Genomic DNA, 12,480 nt, shown 5'->3' on the forward strand with positions numbered 1-12,480 from the left:
TCTCGCACATCTATTCTCCAGGGATTTCTCCCTTAAGCATCTTTCTGGTGTCTTTTAATTCGATCTCATTTTACAGAGCTTATCCACTTGGGCTAAAGAAAACTTATGTTCTATGGAATTTGATAAAAGCTGTTAGATTTTTAGCAAGTTTCAAAAGCAGAGAACCAAAGAATTTCCCTCGAGTGGCCCAGAAGCGCAACGCTGCCCTTCCATTTGTATGGCAAGGTCACGCTTTAATAAAGCTCTCACATCTTTTACAGCACTTCATGTGTACCTCCCAACAACCTTGACGAGTAGGTTGGGAAGCTATCGTACACATTAGGCAAATGAGATTTGTAGAGGTGAAGTGACTTGTCAAGGTCTGTGGCAGAGCATTTTTCTCACCTCACTAACTTCTGACTCAGAGACAAATATGAGCAACGTTAAGTCCTTTTGCTGTAACTCACACCCAAGGGCCAGATTAAGGGAAGGGTTAGCTAAAGGATCTTGGAGACAAACATCTGCAGGTTCACATAATGTACTTCAGAATATTTCACGTTACTCAGGTTCACATAATGTACTTCAGAATATTTCACCTTACTCAGTTTCCCATTTTGTCATTTTAAGAGCTATAAACAGAAAGCTTATCTCTTTTATGGATGGGGTGGACCAAGACAAAGTCTAAAGTGACTTCAGAACTGCAGGGAAAAATGAGATTTGTGTTATTTATTATTTTTTTTAAAGATTTTATTTATTATTTATTTGACAGACAGAGACCGCAAGTAGGCAGAGAGGTAAGCAGAGAGAGAGGAAGGGAAGCAGACTCCCTGCTGAGCAGAGACCCCGATGCGGGGCTCGATCCCAGGACCCCGGGATCATGACCTGAGCCGAAGGCAGAGGCTTTAACCGACTGAGCCACCCAGGTGCCCCTAGATTTGTGTTATTTTAATACAACAGGAAGAAGTTGCCTGCTGACTGGCTGAATTAACTGCACAGCAGCAGGAATACAAATGGAGAGTAACAAAACTGAAGACCAGAAATGTTCTTACCTATACCTGGATGGTCAGCCACGATGGTTACGCGATACTCTTTACAGAACACTTGGTAGGCTGACATGTTCTTCTTTTTTGGCTAGTGTCACAAAAATAGAATAGGGTAAGACTTCATTAGAACACAGGTCAAGTAACCCTGAATCCGCGGTTACCAAACAGAGAAGAGACCTATACTTTTTCATCAAGGGAAGAGTTCTAAACCCCTAACCAGCTTCTTAAACAGGATAATCTCTAATTATATTTAATTTGTAATTATATTTAATATTTACTTAATAAAAACCACTTGTTACATGACTAGATTTTTCAGATTGTGGCCACTATTTGATGATCACTTGTAAAGCCATTCATTTTTCCTACCATCCCATGCTACATGTTTCTTTGAGAACTACGTGCTGAGAAAACCTTGATCCAGTCCTGGGCTATTTTTGTCTTTGAAAAGAAGAACCATATAATTTCCCTTTCCTTTGGGACCAGAAGGCCAAGAGCCAAATCTATGTTTCTTTTGTTCCTTTGGTTTTGATTTCTAGTCTTTTACTAAGTTTCCTGACCTTGCTTTTCCTGTTACTTGTAGTTTATCATTATTTTATTACTCACATTCTTGTGGTACAATGTGAGAAGTAAATAATAACTGAAGACAATTCTTTGGTAGTCAGAGGAAGATGAATCCCTCTTGCTTCAACAAACTGCTTCGTGCATGAAACATGCTTATTCTTCCCTGTATCATGACACCTCCACAAATAGGGAGGGAAGAGTGACAGGATTTAGCAAGGTAATATAGCAAAATGGAAAGAGCCCAGGCTTTGGATGCCACCATGACCATACTATTTATTAGCAACACAAACTGCTTCATCCCTGAGCTTTAGTCTCCCTGTAAGTGAAACACGGATAATACCATTTGAGGAAGAGGTGGGAATTAATCAAACAGTATCTGGCACTTCGGTAGGTACTTGGTAACATTATTACAGTATTATTTCTCTCACAGACAGAATTCCAAGACGGATCCCAGGATTTCCACCTGCTGGCTTACACGCCCTGTATAATGAATGCTTTCCTGGTGAGTGTGGGCAGGGCTGGTGAATATGGTGGGATATTATTCCCATGATTGTTGTTATATGGCAAAAGGGACTTTGCAGATAGAGTTAAGGTCCCTAGTGAGTTGACCTTTTTTTTTTAATTAATTAATTTATTTGAGAGTGAGCATGCATGCGAGAGGGCAGGGGAAGGGACAGGGAGAGAGAGAGATCTTAAGCAGACTCCGCACTGAGTGCAGAGCCTGAATGCGGGGCTCCATCTCATGACCCTGAGATTATGACTCGAGCCAAAAATCAAGAGTTGGATGCTTAAGCAACTGAGCCACCCAGGGGCCCCATGTCCCTAGTGAGTCGAGTGTGAGTTAATCAAAAGGGAGAGCATCCTGAGTAAGCCTGACTTATCCTGGTAAGTCAGAAGCGCCCTTGAAGAGAACAGACACAACAGCAGACACCCTCCTGCTCTACTTGAACTTGAGGAAAACAGATACTGCGAGTTCTGCGACTGTAAGGAACCGAATGCTGCCGAGAGTCTGAAGAGGACAGGACGTCTCACCTCATTAGAGAACCCCCGCTCTGGCCAGAACCAAGCAGAAAACCCAGATGAACGCTGTCTGGACTTCTGATCCAGAGAGCTGTGAGATGATAGTGGATGCTGTTTTGCACCACCAGATTTGTGGTAATCGGCTAGGCTACAATGGAAAACTACTATCCGTTCTTTTCTATTCCCTCTGCATTTTTCAAAATAGAAGTTGTAGCAACCAAAAAGCCAATTTAGAAAAGCCTTTTTAGAAAAAAAAAAAGCCAATTTAGAAAAGCCTTTTTAGAAAAAAACTTAAATAAGGAATGTTGGTGAAGGATAATAAGGTAAAATCATTTGACCTCAACCTGATAAAGAGAACAGCAACAAGGCCTTTACTTCAACCAATTCATCTAAATAGTGACGGTCTTATTTTTGGTGTTCTGGTGAAGCCAGTTTTAAGATGCTACAGAAGTTAAGTTCTGGGTACTGCATCTTTGTTAATAACTTGGGAGCAGCTGCATAACCACAAATGTTCTAAGGCTCAATTCCTTCAAATCCCCCTTTATCAGGCTCCAGATACAATGGGATGGCACTACACAGAGGGCAGTTCATGTAAGTTCTATATTTGGCCATTTGCACGCGTGAGAGATGGACTGATTAGTCTGGGTGATTCCACGAACCTACTTCTTGGAGCAGTGTGACAAAGAGCATAAATCTGCTTTCCCTAGATAGTTCCTATCCATCTCTTAGTGTGTGCAACTCACTACTCAAGTGTGATTCTGATATTTGTAGCTAACAACTAAAAAAGTAATAATTATGGCTCCTGAATCTATGCCAATGATTCCACCTGGTGCTGGGAAGAAACCAGCTGCACTGGGCTGGCATTCTGTTGGACTCAGAGTCTATCAGCCTTAGCTGTGAAGCTGGCCTTCCTTGGGGATTTTCAGGGAAACCTGGACTACTTAAAATTCTCACCTTATGTGCTGACCTTAGAACTTAAACACCATGCAAAATGCAACTCCCCTCTGTGGACCGAAAGTCTGGAATTCCAACTAAAGAGTCCAACTTTCTCGAGGGCACAGAGATTGTTCTAAATGTAGTTTAGTAGTTAGAAATATACAAACAATGGATGATTTCTATGCATATAAAACATTTCTACATGATTCCAAAGACAAGGCCAGGAATTCCACTCTAGACTTTCCAATGCAAGAAAATACACAGTACTGCAAGTGAATCACACTGGTTACATCTGGAATAACAGGACTCCCCTTAATACAGTGGTAATATTCCAAAAACTTGGGTACTTTATCATATACTTTATTATTAGTAGCAAACGACTGCCAACAAATCCACTTACTAAGTGTGACTCACAATGTTGTAATTGTGCAGCCAGAAGCTCCTTTTAAGTGTTTGATGACATATACCACAATATCAAGACCTTTCAAAGAGTAACTTTTTAAATTGTCAAAAGCATATTGTAAAGCAGTCATGATTAAGTCTTGGGAAATAGAACTCTTTGACAATCTGATAAAAATCCCTCTTCAAGCCCACCCAAAACTCTAGTCTAAGAGTTTTTGAAGGATAAAACATCTGGGGCCCAAGGCAAAACATAACTTAATCTTAAATCTTAAAAATAAAATCCTAAAAATAAACCTTGGTTTGGGGCACCTGGGTGGCTGGCTCAGTTGGTTAAGACTCTTGGTTTCAGCTCAGGTTATGATCTCAGGGTAGTGCTATCGGGCCCTGTGTCGGGCTCCATGCTCAGTGCACAGTCTACTCAAGATTCTCTCTCTCTCCTCCTCCCCCTCTCTGCCCCCACCAACCTTGCACCCATGTGCAGGAGCTGTCTCCTGCTCTAAAACAAATGAATGAATGAATGAAACCTTAAAACAAAAACAAAAACAAAAACAAGGGGTTCCTGGGTGGCTCAGTTCATTAAGCAGCCAACTCTCGATTTCAGCTCAGGTCATGATCTCAGGGTCATAAGACTGAGTCATGCATAGGGCTCCACACTGGGCGTGGAGCCTGCTAAAGATTCTCTCCCCCCCACCCCCACTCCCAGGCAATACATAAAACAAACACAAAACAAAACAAAACAAAACAAAACAAACCACCAAAAAATTGGCTTTCTTCTGCTCATGCCAAGAACCCAATTGCCTCATTGATAGTAATACTATGTAAGAGGCCGTATAAAAGCATTGCCTGGAGAAACTGATTTAAACCCTACAACAACCCTATGAGGGAAATTTTATTTTTTTAATTTTTAAAATTTTTAAAGTAATCTTTCTGCCCAACACAGGGTTCAAACTCATAACCCTGAGATAAAGTACTGTATGCTCTACCAACTGAGCCAGTCAGGTGCCCCATTACTGTCACTTTAAAGATGAGGAAACTGAGCTCCAGGGTCCAACAGGTAGGAGAGGCACGGCGAGCACCTGAACGCAGGCAGCCTGGCCTCAGAGCCTGTACTTGTAACCATGATGTTCTTCTCAACCAATTTGACTGAGATCCCTAAATCTGATCTGGCTAAAAGAATAGGTGCCAGAGAAGTAAGGTTTTCACACCAAAGCTTTTATTTGAACCATTCTGAATGGAAATCTTTCTAAAATATATTCTATATGTCTGTTATGCCTCATAACACACCAACCACTGTGTATAATTTAAACAACCTTTCTGTATAGTGGAAAGAACATGGATCGTGCAATCACAAAGACCTGGGTTCAAGTTCCTGTTCTGCCCCTGAAACAGGAGGGTGCCCTGGGCACGTTATTTCACTTCTTTGAGCTTATTTCTGTGAAATGGAGATGATACTGTCTTCACCTCACTGGGTTCCTATGAAAATTCACTGAGACACCACAGATAAAACACTTAGTGCAATGCTTAGAACATATTACAAACCATAGATATAGCTGTTCTCGTCATAATGTACTAATTATGACTCAGCTCCACCACCCTTTCCTAGAAGGCAGGCCTGCAGCAATTCTTCCTGCCTCTCCATGCTTACTCGAACCTTCTGCCGGCGTTACCTCAGTCATGCGGACTTCCTGTGCTTCTCTGAACATCCTCTGCCTTCTGGTATCTCAGTACCTTCACACACACCTTTCATTCCTCAAATGAAATATCTACTCCTCGTTTCTACCAGATAGTTCCTGTTTGGCACTAAGATTCGGTTAGATGATATGGCCCGCCTGAGGAAACCTTTCTGACAGCCCAGGCTTCCCTTGTACTCCCTCGGCACTCCACACAGGCTCGACTCACTGACATACTTGCCGGCCTCTCTTCCTACACCGAGAGCATCCTTGGAGTTGAAAAGATGCTGGCTGGCCAGGCAACTTACTCATCTTTAATCCACAGCACCTGGCCAGTGCCTGACACAACTTAAGTGCATTAGAAATAAGCACTAGGTGGATAAAAAAGTCTCAGAATTGTGTGTGTGAATCCACAGGCTGGGTGCTAGTTCACCCTTCTGCAACGAACAGAACAGGGGCAGGGAGGTCATGTGACTCATCTCTGGCCAGAGTTCCTTTCCCCAGCACCCACGAAGCGCTCTTCAGAGCTGCAGGAAACTTGTTTTTGCTCCTTGCATACCCTGTTTTCTTTCTGGATCTTCACAGTTGTCCAAAGAGGTGAGATAACTGCACAGTCAGCTTCCTACGAGGTCAATGTTATATTATAAAACAAGACAAAACAAAAGCAAAACCATAAGAGCACAGTCTCCTTGCTTGGTCTAATATGCAAAATGACCAGATGAGAAAAAAGCTTTAAAAAGATGTTTCCAAGCACACTTTATGCTTTGGAAGACCAAAGCATAAAAAACAGAAATTGTAACCACGGCTATTTACGGGGCCAGGCCCTGTGCAGAGCATGTTCTGTGTAACTGCTGTTCATCTATACCGCTGTGTTGTACAAGGGAGCCGTGAGCAAGCACCACCAAAGGACAAAGTCTGCAACAGACCAGAACAAGGACCGAGTCAGCGGTACTCGAGCCCAAGATATCTACAGGTCCTCATACTCGGTCTCTTCGACTTAGAAACAATGTCCGTATGTCCCAGTGGGACAGATCTCAGACACCAGCACACGGCGTCCGTTTCCTTTGACCTAGAACTGACTTTTAGCTTTGACGAAGACACCCGGCACTGGACGAGCATCTCTTGAAGATTTAGAAGGCCGTGGAGTAAGCTGAAAGACTGGGCACGGGGTTAAAGACACCTCAATTAAAATTCCAGCTCTGTATCTTTTCTTCTCAGCTTCTTCCTCTGTCAAATGGGGTTACTGATACCTATCAATGAAGACTGGAGAGATGCCAAATGCCGCGGCTGTCGTATGCCTAGACACACACTAGATGGGAGCTCCTGACTTTTACCATTTGTTGCTGTTGTCACTCACCTAGGGTTTCACCAGAGGGAGAACGTGTGTAATAGCACAAGTCTAGCTACAGCCGAGACTTCAGGGTATCACTTGATCCACAACAATGTCTGAGGGTGCCAGACACCAGACCACTTGGCTGGCCTTAGCTTGCTTAGAGGAAACACGAACGTTCTGGAAACACACAGATAACCGGAGGCATGCCTCTGAAGTGGCAACATGACAGATACTATTTTGAGTGGCTGTGAATGGGCTTTTATTGATTTATAAAACCCAAAGAAAGGTGTCTTTGCAATGTTACCGGATCCTGTTCCTCCAGTACAAAGACTTCCACTCCATGGGGATGACCTCAAAGGGGACATCATCAAGGTGTTACCAGATGATTGCTCCCCTCCTTCCCAGAAAGCAGGATTCGACACAAACCAACACACGGGCAAACAGATAAAACCACAAAAAGCTCCCCTGCCAAGACAATACTCAGCACGGAGAGTGTTATATTTCCCCGGAGACAGAGTCCAGTCCCCTTGTCTATATCAAGATTCTCCAGTGGGAGTTCCGCCCCTGCTGCCTTTGCCTCTCACCCCTGCACGGACTCAGCCAGGCCAGCTCCCATTCTCCCCGCTGCACTGGAGCTCCTCAGTCTCTCTACCGGAGTCCAGTCTGTTCTGGAACAGTCTGCTCCCTCACTTCTGTGACACGGGCTGTTCTCTGCTTTCTCCTCCCACACCACTGCTCCCCCTTCCTTCTCGGGTGCCCCATGGTGCGCGTTCTCCGGGATTCTGTTCTGGGCTCTCCTCCTTCTTCCCCGCTCACGGGTTTCATTTACTGCACAGGAACACTCACTCCAGCTCTCACCCCAGCTTCAACTGCTCCACTGAGTTCCAGGTCTCGCATTTCCGTGGCTCTCTGGAACGTCTCCCGCGATGACTGTAACAATTAACTTTTGCTGAATGTTCATGAATGGGCAAAGCCAGAGTCCCTGAACTCAGCTGGGTGCCCATGTGGGTTTTCATGCCGTACTGTGGCTTTTTACCATAGCCATCCCAGAAGACCAGCTTTGAAAAGACATGGCATTATCGAAAGGAATGGAACATGGTAAGATGTTGCAACCATGAACTATCTCGAGCTAGTAGTTCCTGAGGTTATCTGACCGATGATGCCACACACTGCTGTTTCTCTTGAAAATTTAATATATTTAAAACATCCAGTGGTGCCCCTGTGAGTTGGCTGTGGCCGCAGAGGGCCTTGGCACACATTAGGATCCTGGTTCTAACAAGCCTAGCAGGTAGGTCCGTTGTCATCCACGCCTTCTAGATGGAGAAATTACACAACTTGCCCAACAGCACGGAGTGTATAAGTGGCACAGCCAGGATTTGCACCCACGTGCTTTGGCTCCGCAGTCCACACTCTGAACTTCAGATATGCTGAATCTCCTGACACTTACATCTTAAAATCTACCCTGACTTATCTTCTCCGAAACCAACCACGTTTCTCGACTATTTTTTTTTCTTTAAAGGATTTATTTATTTATTTGACAGACAGCGGGAGAGGGAACGCAAGCAGGGGAAGCGGGAGAAGGAGAAGCAGGCTTCCTGCTGAGCAGGGAATCCAGTGCGGGGCTCAATCCCCGGGTCCTGAGATCATGACCTGAGCCGAAAGCAGACACTTAATGACTGAGCCACCCAGGCATCCCCCTTGCTTGTCTATTTTTGTTCCAGTCCCGGTCATGGGACCTAAAGTAGAAAGGGCACACAGAGGCTTTCAGAGTTCCTACCAGTTGGCTTTCCCATCTCTGCTCGCTGTAGTTGGAGGAATGCTATTCCTGAAACCTTCCTTCCTATCTTCCAGGTAGACTTTTAGATAGCTCTTTTTTACTGAAACAAAACCAAGAGAAGGATTTTTTTTTTTTTTTTTTTTAAACTCCACAGGATGGGGCACCTAGGTGGCTCAGTTGGTTAAGTGTTCGATTTTTGATTTAGGCTCAGGTCATGACCTTGGGGTCATGAGACTATGCCCCGTGCTGGAGCCTGCTTGAGATTCTCTCTCTCGCTCTGCACCAGACCCCCACTCCTGCTTGTGCATATGCATGTGTGCTCTCTCTCTAAAACACCCCAAAAGCCAAAAAACAAACTCCACAGGAAATTTTTATGCACAGGTCAGGTTTTAAAAAACATGGTGTATGTTCCATAAATACTTGTTGGATGAATAAATGATTACATTCCGAGTATGACTATCTCAGGTTCGAATAGTCATGATCAAATACCGATTCCTAATAAAATTTTTGCTATACATAAAAATACCTTTTTTTTTTTTTTACTAGCAATTGCTAGCCACATGCATGAATTATAAATAAGTCCTACACTGGAGGAGATTATAATTTTATTTTCCAAGGCACCTAGGTTCAAAACCTTAAGGGCATTTTCATACTCATTAATGCTTCTGTGTTCCCAGACTTAAGCCTTATAGCCAGCTCTTGTCAGTTTTGCCTTCAGAACCTCTCCTGAATCTGTCTCCTCAGCTGTTTCTATCAGGCTTTTTTTTTTTTTTAAAGATTTTATTTATTTATTTGTCAGAGAGAGAGGAGCGAGAGTGAGCACAGGCAGACAGAGAGGCAGGCAGAGGCAGAGGGAGAAGCAGGCTCCCTGCCGAGCAAGGAGCCCCATGTGGGACTCGATCCCAGGACGCTGGGATCATGACCTGAGCCGAAGGCAGCTGCTTAACCAACTGAGCCACCCAGGCGTCCCTTCTATCAGGCTTTTACAGCACCTGAAGCCTCAGGCTATAATAACCTCCTGGATGGTCTGTTACAATCTTTCCCCAGTCTCCTCCATCCGTGGCGGTGCTATCATTACATTCCTAAATGACCGCCGAGAGTGTATCTCAGTCCTGCTCGTAAGCCCCGAGTGCCTGCTGCCAAATCCTTAATTCAAGACTCTTTACAGTTTGCTCCTGACCTATCTCTTCAATATTTAAGTTTGCATCCATACATTCATTCGACATCTACAACAAAATGTCTACCAAGGACAGTGAGGAGTTGAAGGTAAGAGTAAGGTGACTAAAACAGTCCCTAAGGAGCTTCGTCTTAGAGGGGAAATGGAATATGCACAGAAAAAGCTCCAACATAAGGGACAGTAAGTGCAGTGACTTCCCAGAGGAAAGTGTATGGGGAGTCAGAAGGTAATTCTGACTGGAGGGTCAGGATATCTTGGAAGAGGCGGCATAGGATTAGGTCTTGAAGGCAAGGCAGAGCTTCAACTGATCCAAGAGAACAAAGATCACTACAAAAACACAAGCACAGGAGGAGCGCTAAGAATGTAAGGGCCAAGTTTGGTTTCCACACAGCGCGTGTGATGCAGACTACGAGGCAGAGCCCAGAAGGGAGGTTTAGGGCTAAATCCCAGACAATTACGAATGCTTGACCAAAGGTTCAGACTTTGGTATTTATTCATTCAGCAAGTATTTATGGAGTAAGAACAACAGGCCAGACTGCAGGTTCAGGGATGGGGATGAAGTGGAGAGCATGACAGACACGATTCTGGTCCTCCCGGAGCCCGCACTCTAACGTGAAGGAGATAAAGATCCATTAAAGATGCCGAACCAGAGGACTGTCCACATTAAAGCTGTACTTAAGAACATTCTGGCATCCGTGTGTACTAATTACATTGGGGAAGAAACAGAAAGGAGGCCGTTTATGACATTAAGTACAAGGACGGATGAGGCACAAGATGGTAACAGAGGCAGTGGTAGTAGAGGACATAAAGGCGTGGAAGTTACAAAGGAGAAAGAGTATCAGGCTCAATGCTTGAGTGGATGTAGTCAGAGGAGAGGGAAAGCAGGGAAGAGGGAGATGGAAAAATGAGCTCTAAGACTGGAAAAAAATCAGAACAGTGAGGACTGACTGGGAAGGGGTATGAGAATGCTATTTCTGATGATGGTAATGTCCATACCCTGACAGAGGTTTGGTCACACAGGTATGTGCAATTGTCAGAACTCACCCAACGGCATACTAAACGTGTGTACATGTGAGCACAAGTAAATTCCACCAAAAAAAAAAAAAAAAAAAAAAGCCCTGGAAAAAAATACTGCACTTAAGTTAATGACATGCAAGCTCAAGTGTTTGGGCTGGGGGGGGAGTGTATGATAGCTATAATTTCCTTCAAAATACATTATAAAAGATGGATTGACGTACAGACAGATGTGTGATAAAGCAAATAGCAAAATGGTAACTTCAGAATTTCATTGGATGGCATATGGTGTCCACTACAATTTCAAAGCCTTTTTTTTGGGCGCCTGGGTGGCTCAGTGGGTTAAGCTGCTGCCTTCGGCTCAGGTCATGATCTCAGAGTCCTGGGATCGAGTCCCGCATCGGGCTCTCTGCTCAGCAGGGAGCCTGCTTCCCTCTCTCTCTCTCTGCCTGCCTCTCTGTCTACTTGTGATTTCTCTCTGTCAAATAAATAAATAAAATCTTTAAAAAAAAAAAAAAAAGGCTTTTTTTTTTTTTTTAAAGATTTTATTTATTTATTTGACAGAGATCACAAGCAGAGAGAGAGAGAGAAGGGGAAGCGGGTTCCCCACCGAGCAGAAAGCCCGATGCGGGGCTCAATCCCAGGACCCTGAGATCATGACCTGAGCTGAAGGCAGAGGTCTTAACCCACTGAGCCACCCAGGCGCCCCCGATTTCAAAGCTTTTTGTTTGAAAAATTTTATAATGAAGTATTGAGAAAAATTATTCTAAGCATACAATTTTGAGTCTGGGTGACCAGAAGGACACAGGGAACACAGAAGCAGATGGTGCAGGAGATGCAGGTTTAGGAGGCTGGATGATGAGCTAATCAGGGGCACAGAGGTCTGGGGAACCCACGGCATCCAGGTGGAAGTATTTATCAGGCAGTTAGAAACGCAGGACTAGAATTCACTTGTCCTGCTGTGTGACTGCCTACACATCTTTCTGCCTTCTTGCATTCCCTTCCACTGAAATCCGTTTTCTTTGGTAAGCTTTCTCTGACCACCCTGCCATCTTGCATTCAGCGCTATAAGATTAGTTTATGGCATTATTCATGTATTACTAGAATGGGAGTTCTCAGGATAAGCAGAATCTTACACAGACTATACGTGATTTCATGAAGCAATTTTCAAATAAACAAATGCGCAACACCTGACCTAGTATCCGACTATCTAGTTCTTTACGTTCACACTCATTCTTGGCTCAGAAGGTACAGTTCCGTTTTTAATTTCTGAGAAATACATACTTAAAAGGCACTCTTTGGGGCACCCGGGTAGCTCAGTCAGTTAAGCTTCTGCCTCTAGGTTTTGGCTCAGGTCAGGTTCAGGGTCATTGAGATCGAGCCCCTCCCTCATCAGTCAGAAGGAGCACAAAGCCTGCTTAGGCTTGCTTTCTCCTCCTACCTCTACCCCTGATCCTATGTGTGCCCTCTCCCAAATAAATAAATCTTAAAAAAAAAAAAAGGTACTCTTTGCAGTGGAAAACACAACTTGCACCTCAATTACAGACCGAAGTGAAACTGCCATTCCC

At 44.1% G+C, this 12,480-nt stretch overlaps 1 protein-coding gene across 4 annotated transcripts in view; it reads right to left on the reverse strand.

Moving 5' to 3' along the window:
• Window positions 1-12,480, reverse strand: part of HMGXB4 (HMG-box containing 4) — a 31,306-nt gene that overhangs the window by 10,327 nt on the left and 8,499 nt on the right. For all 4 annotated transcript variants that reach the window (XM_044229303.1, XM_044229301.1, XM_044229299.1 and 1 more), the window contains one exon: window positions 1,029-1,110. In XM_044229303.1, the coding sequence (XP_044085238.1) occupies window positions 1,029-1,110 (82 nt within the window). The remainder of the gene's footprint in view (window positions 1-1,028; window positions 1,111-12,480) is intronic.

The sequence above is a fragment of the Neovison vison genome, chromosome 12, assembly GCF_020171115.1.
Source record: "Neovison vison isolate M4711 chromosome 12, ASM_NN_V1, whole genome shotgun sequence".
Lineage (NCBI taxonomy): Eukaryota > Metazoa > Chordata > Mammalia > Carnivora > Mustelidae > Neogale > Neogale vison.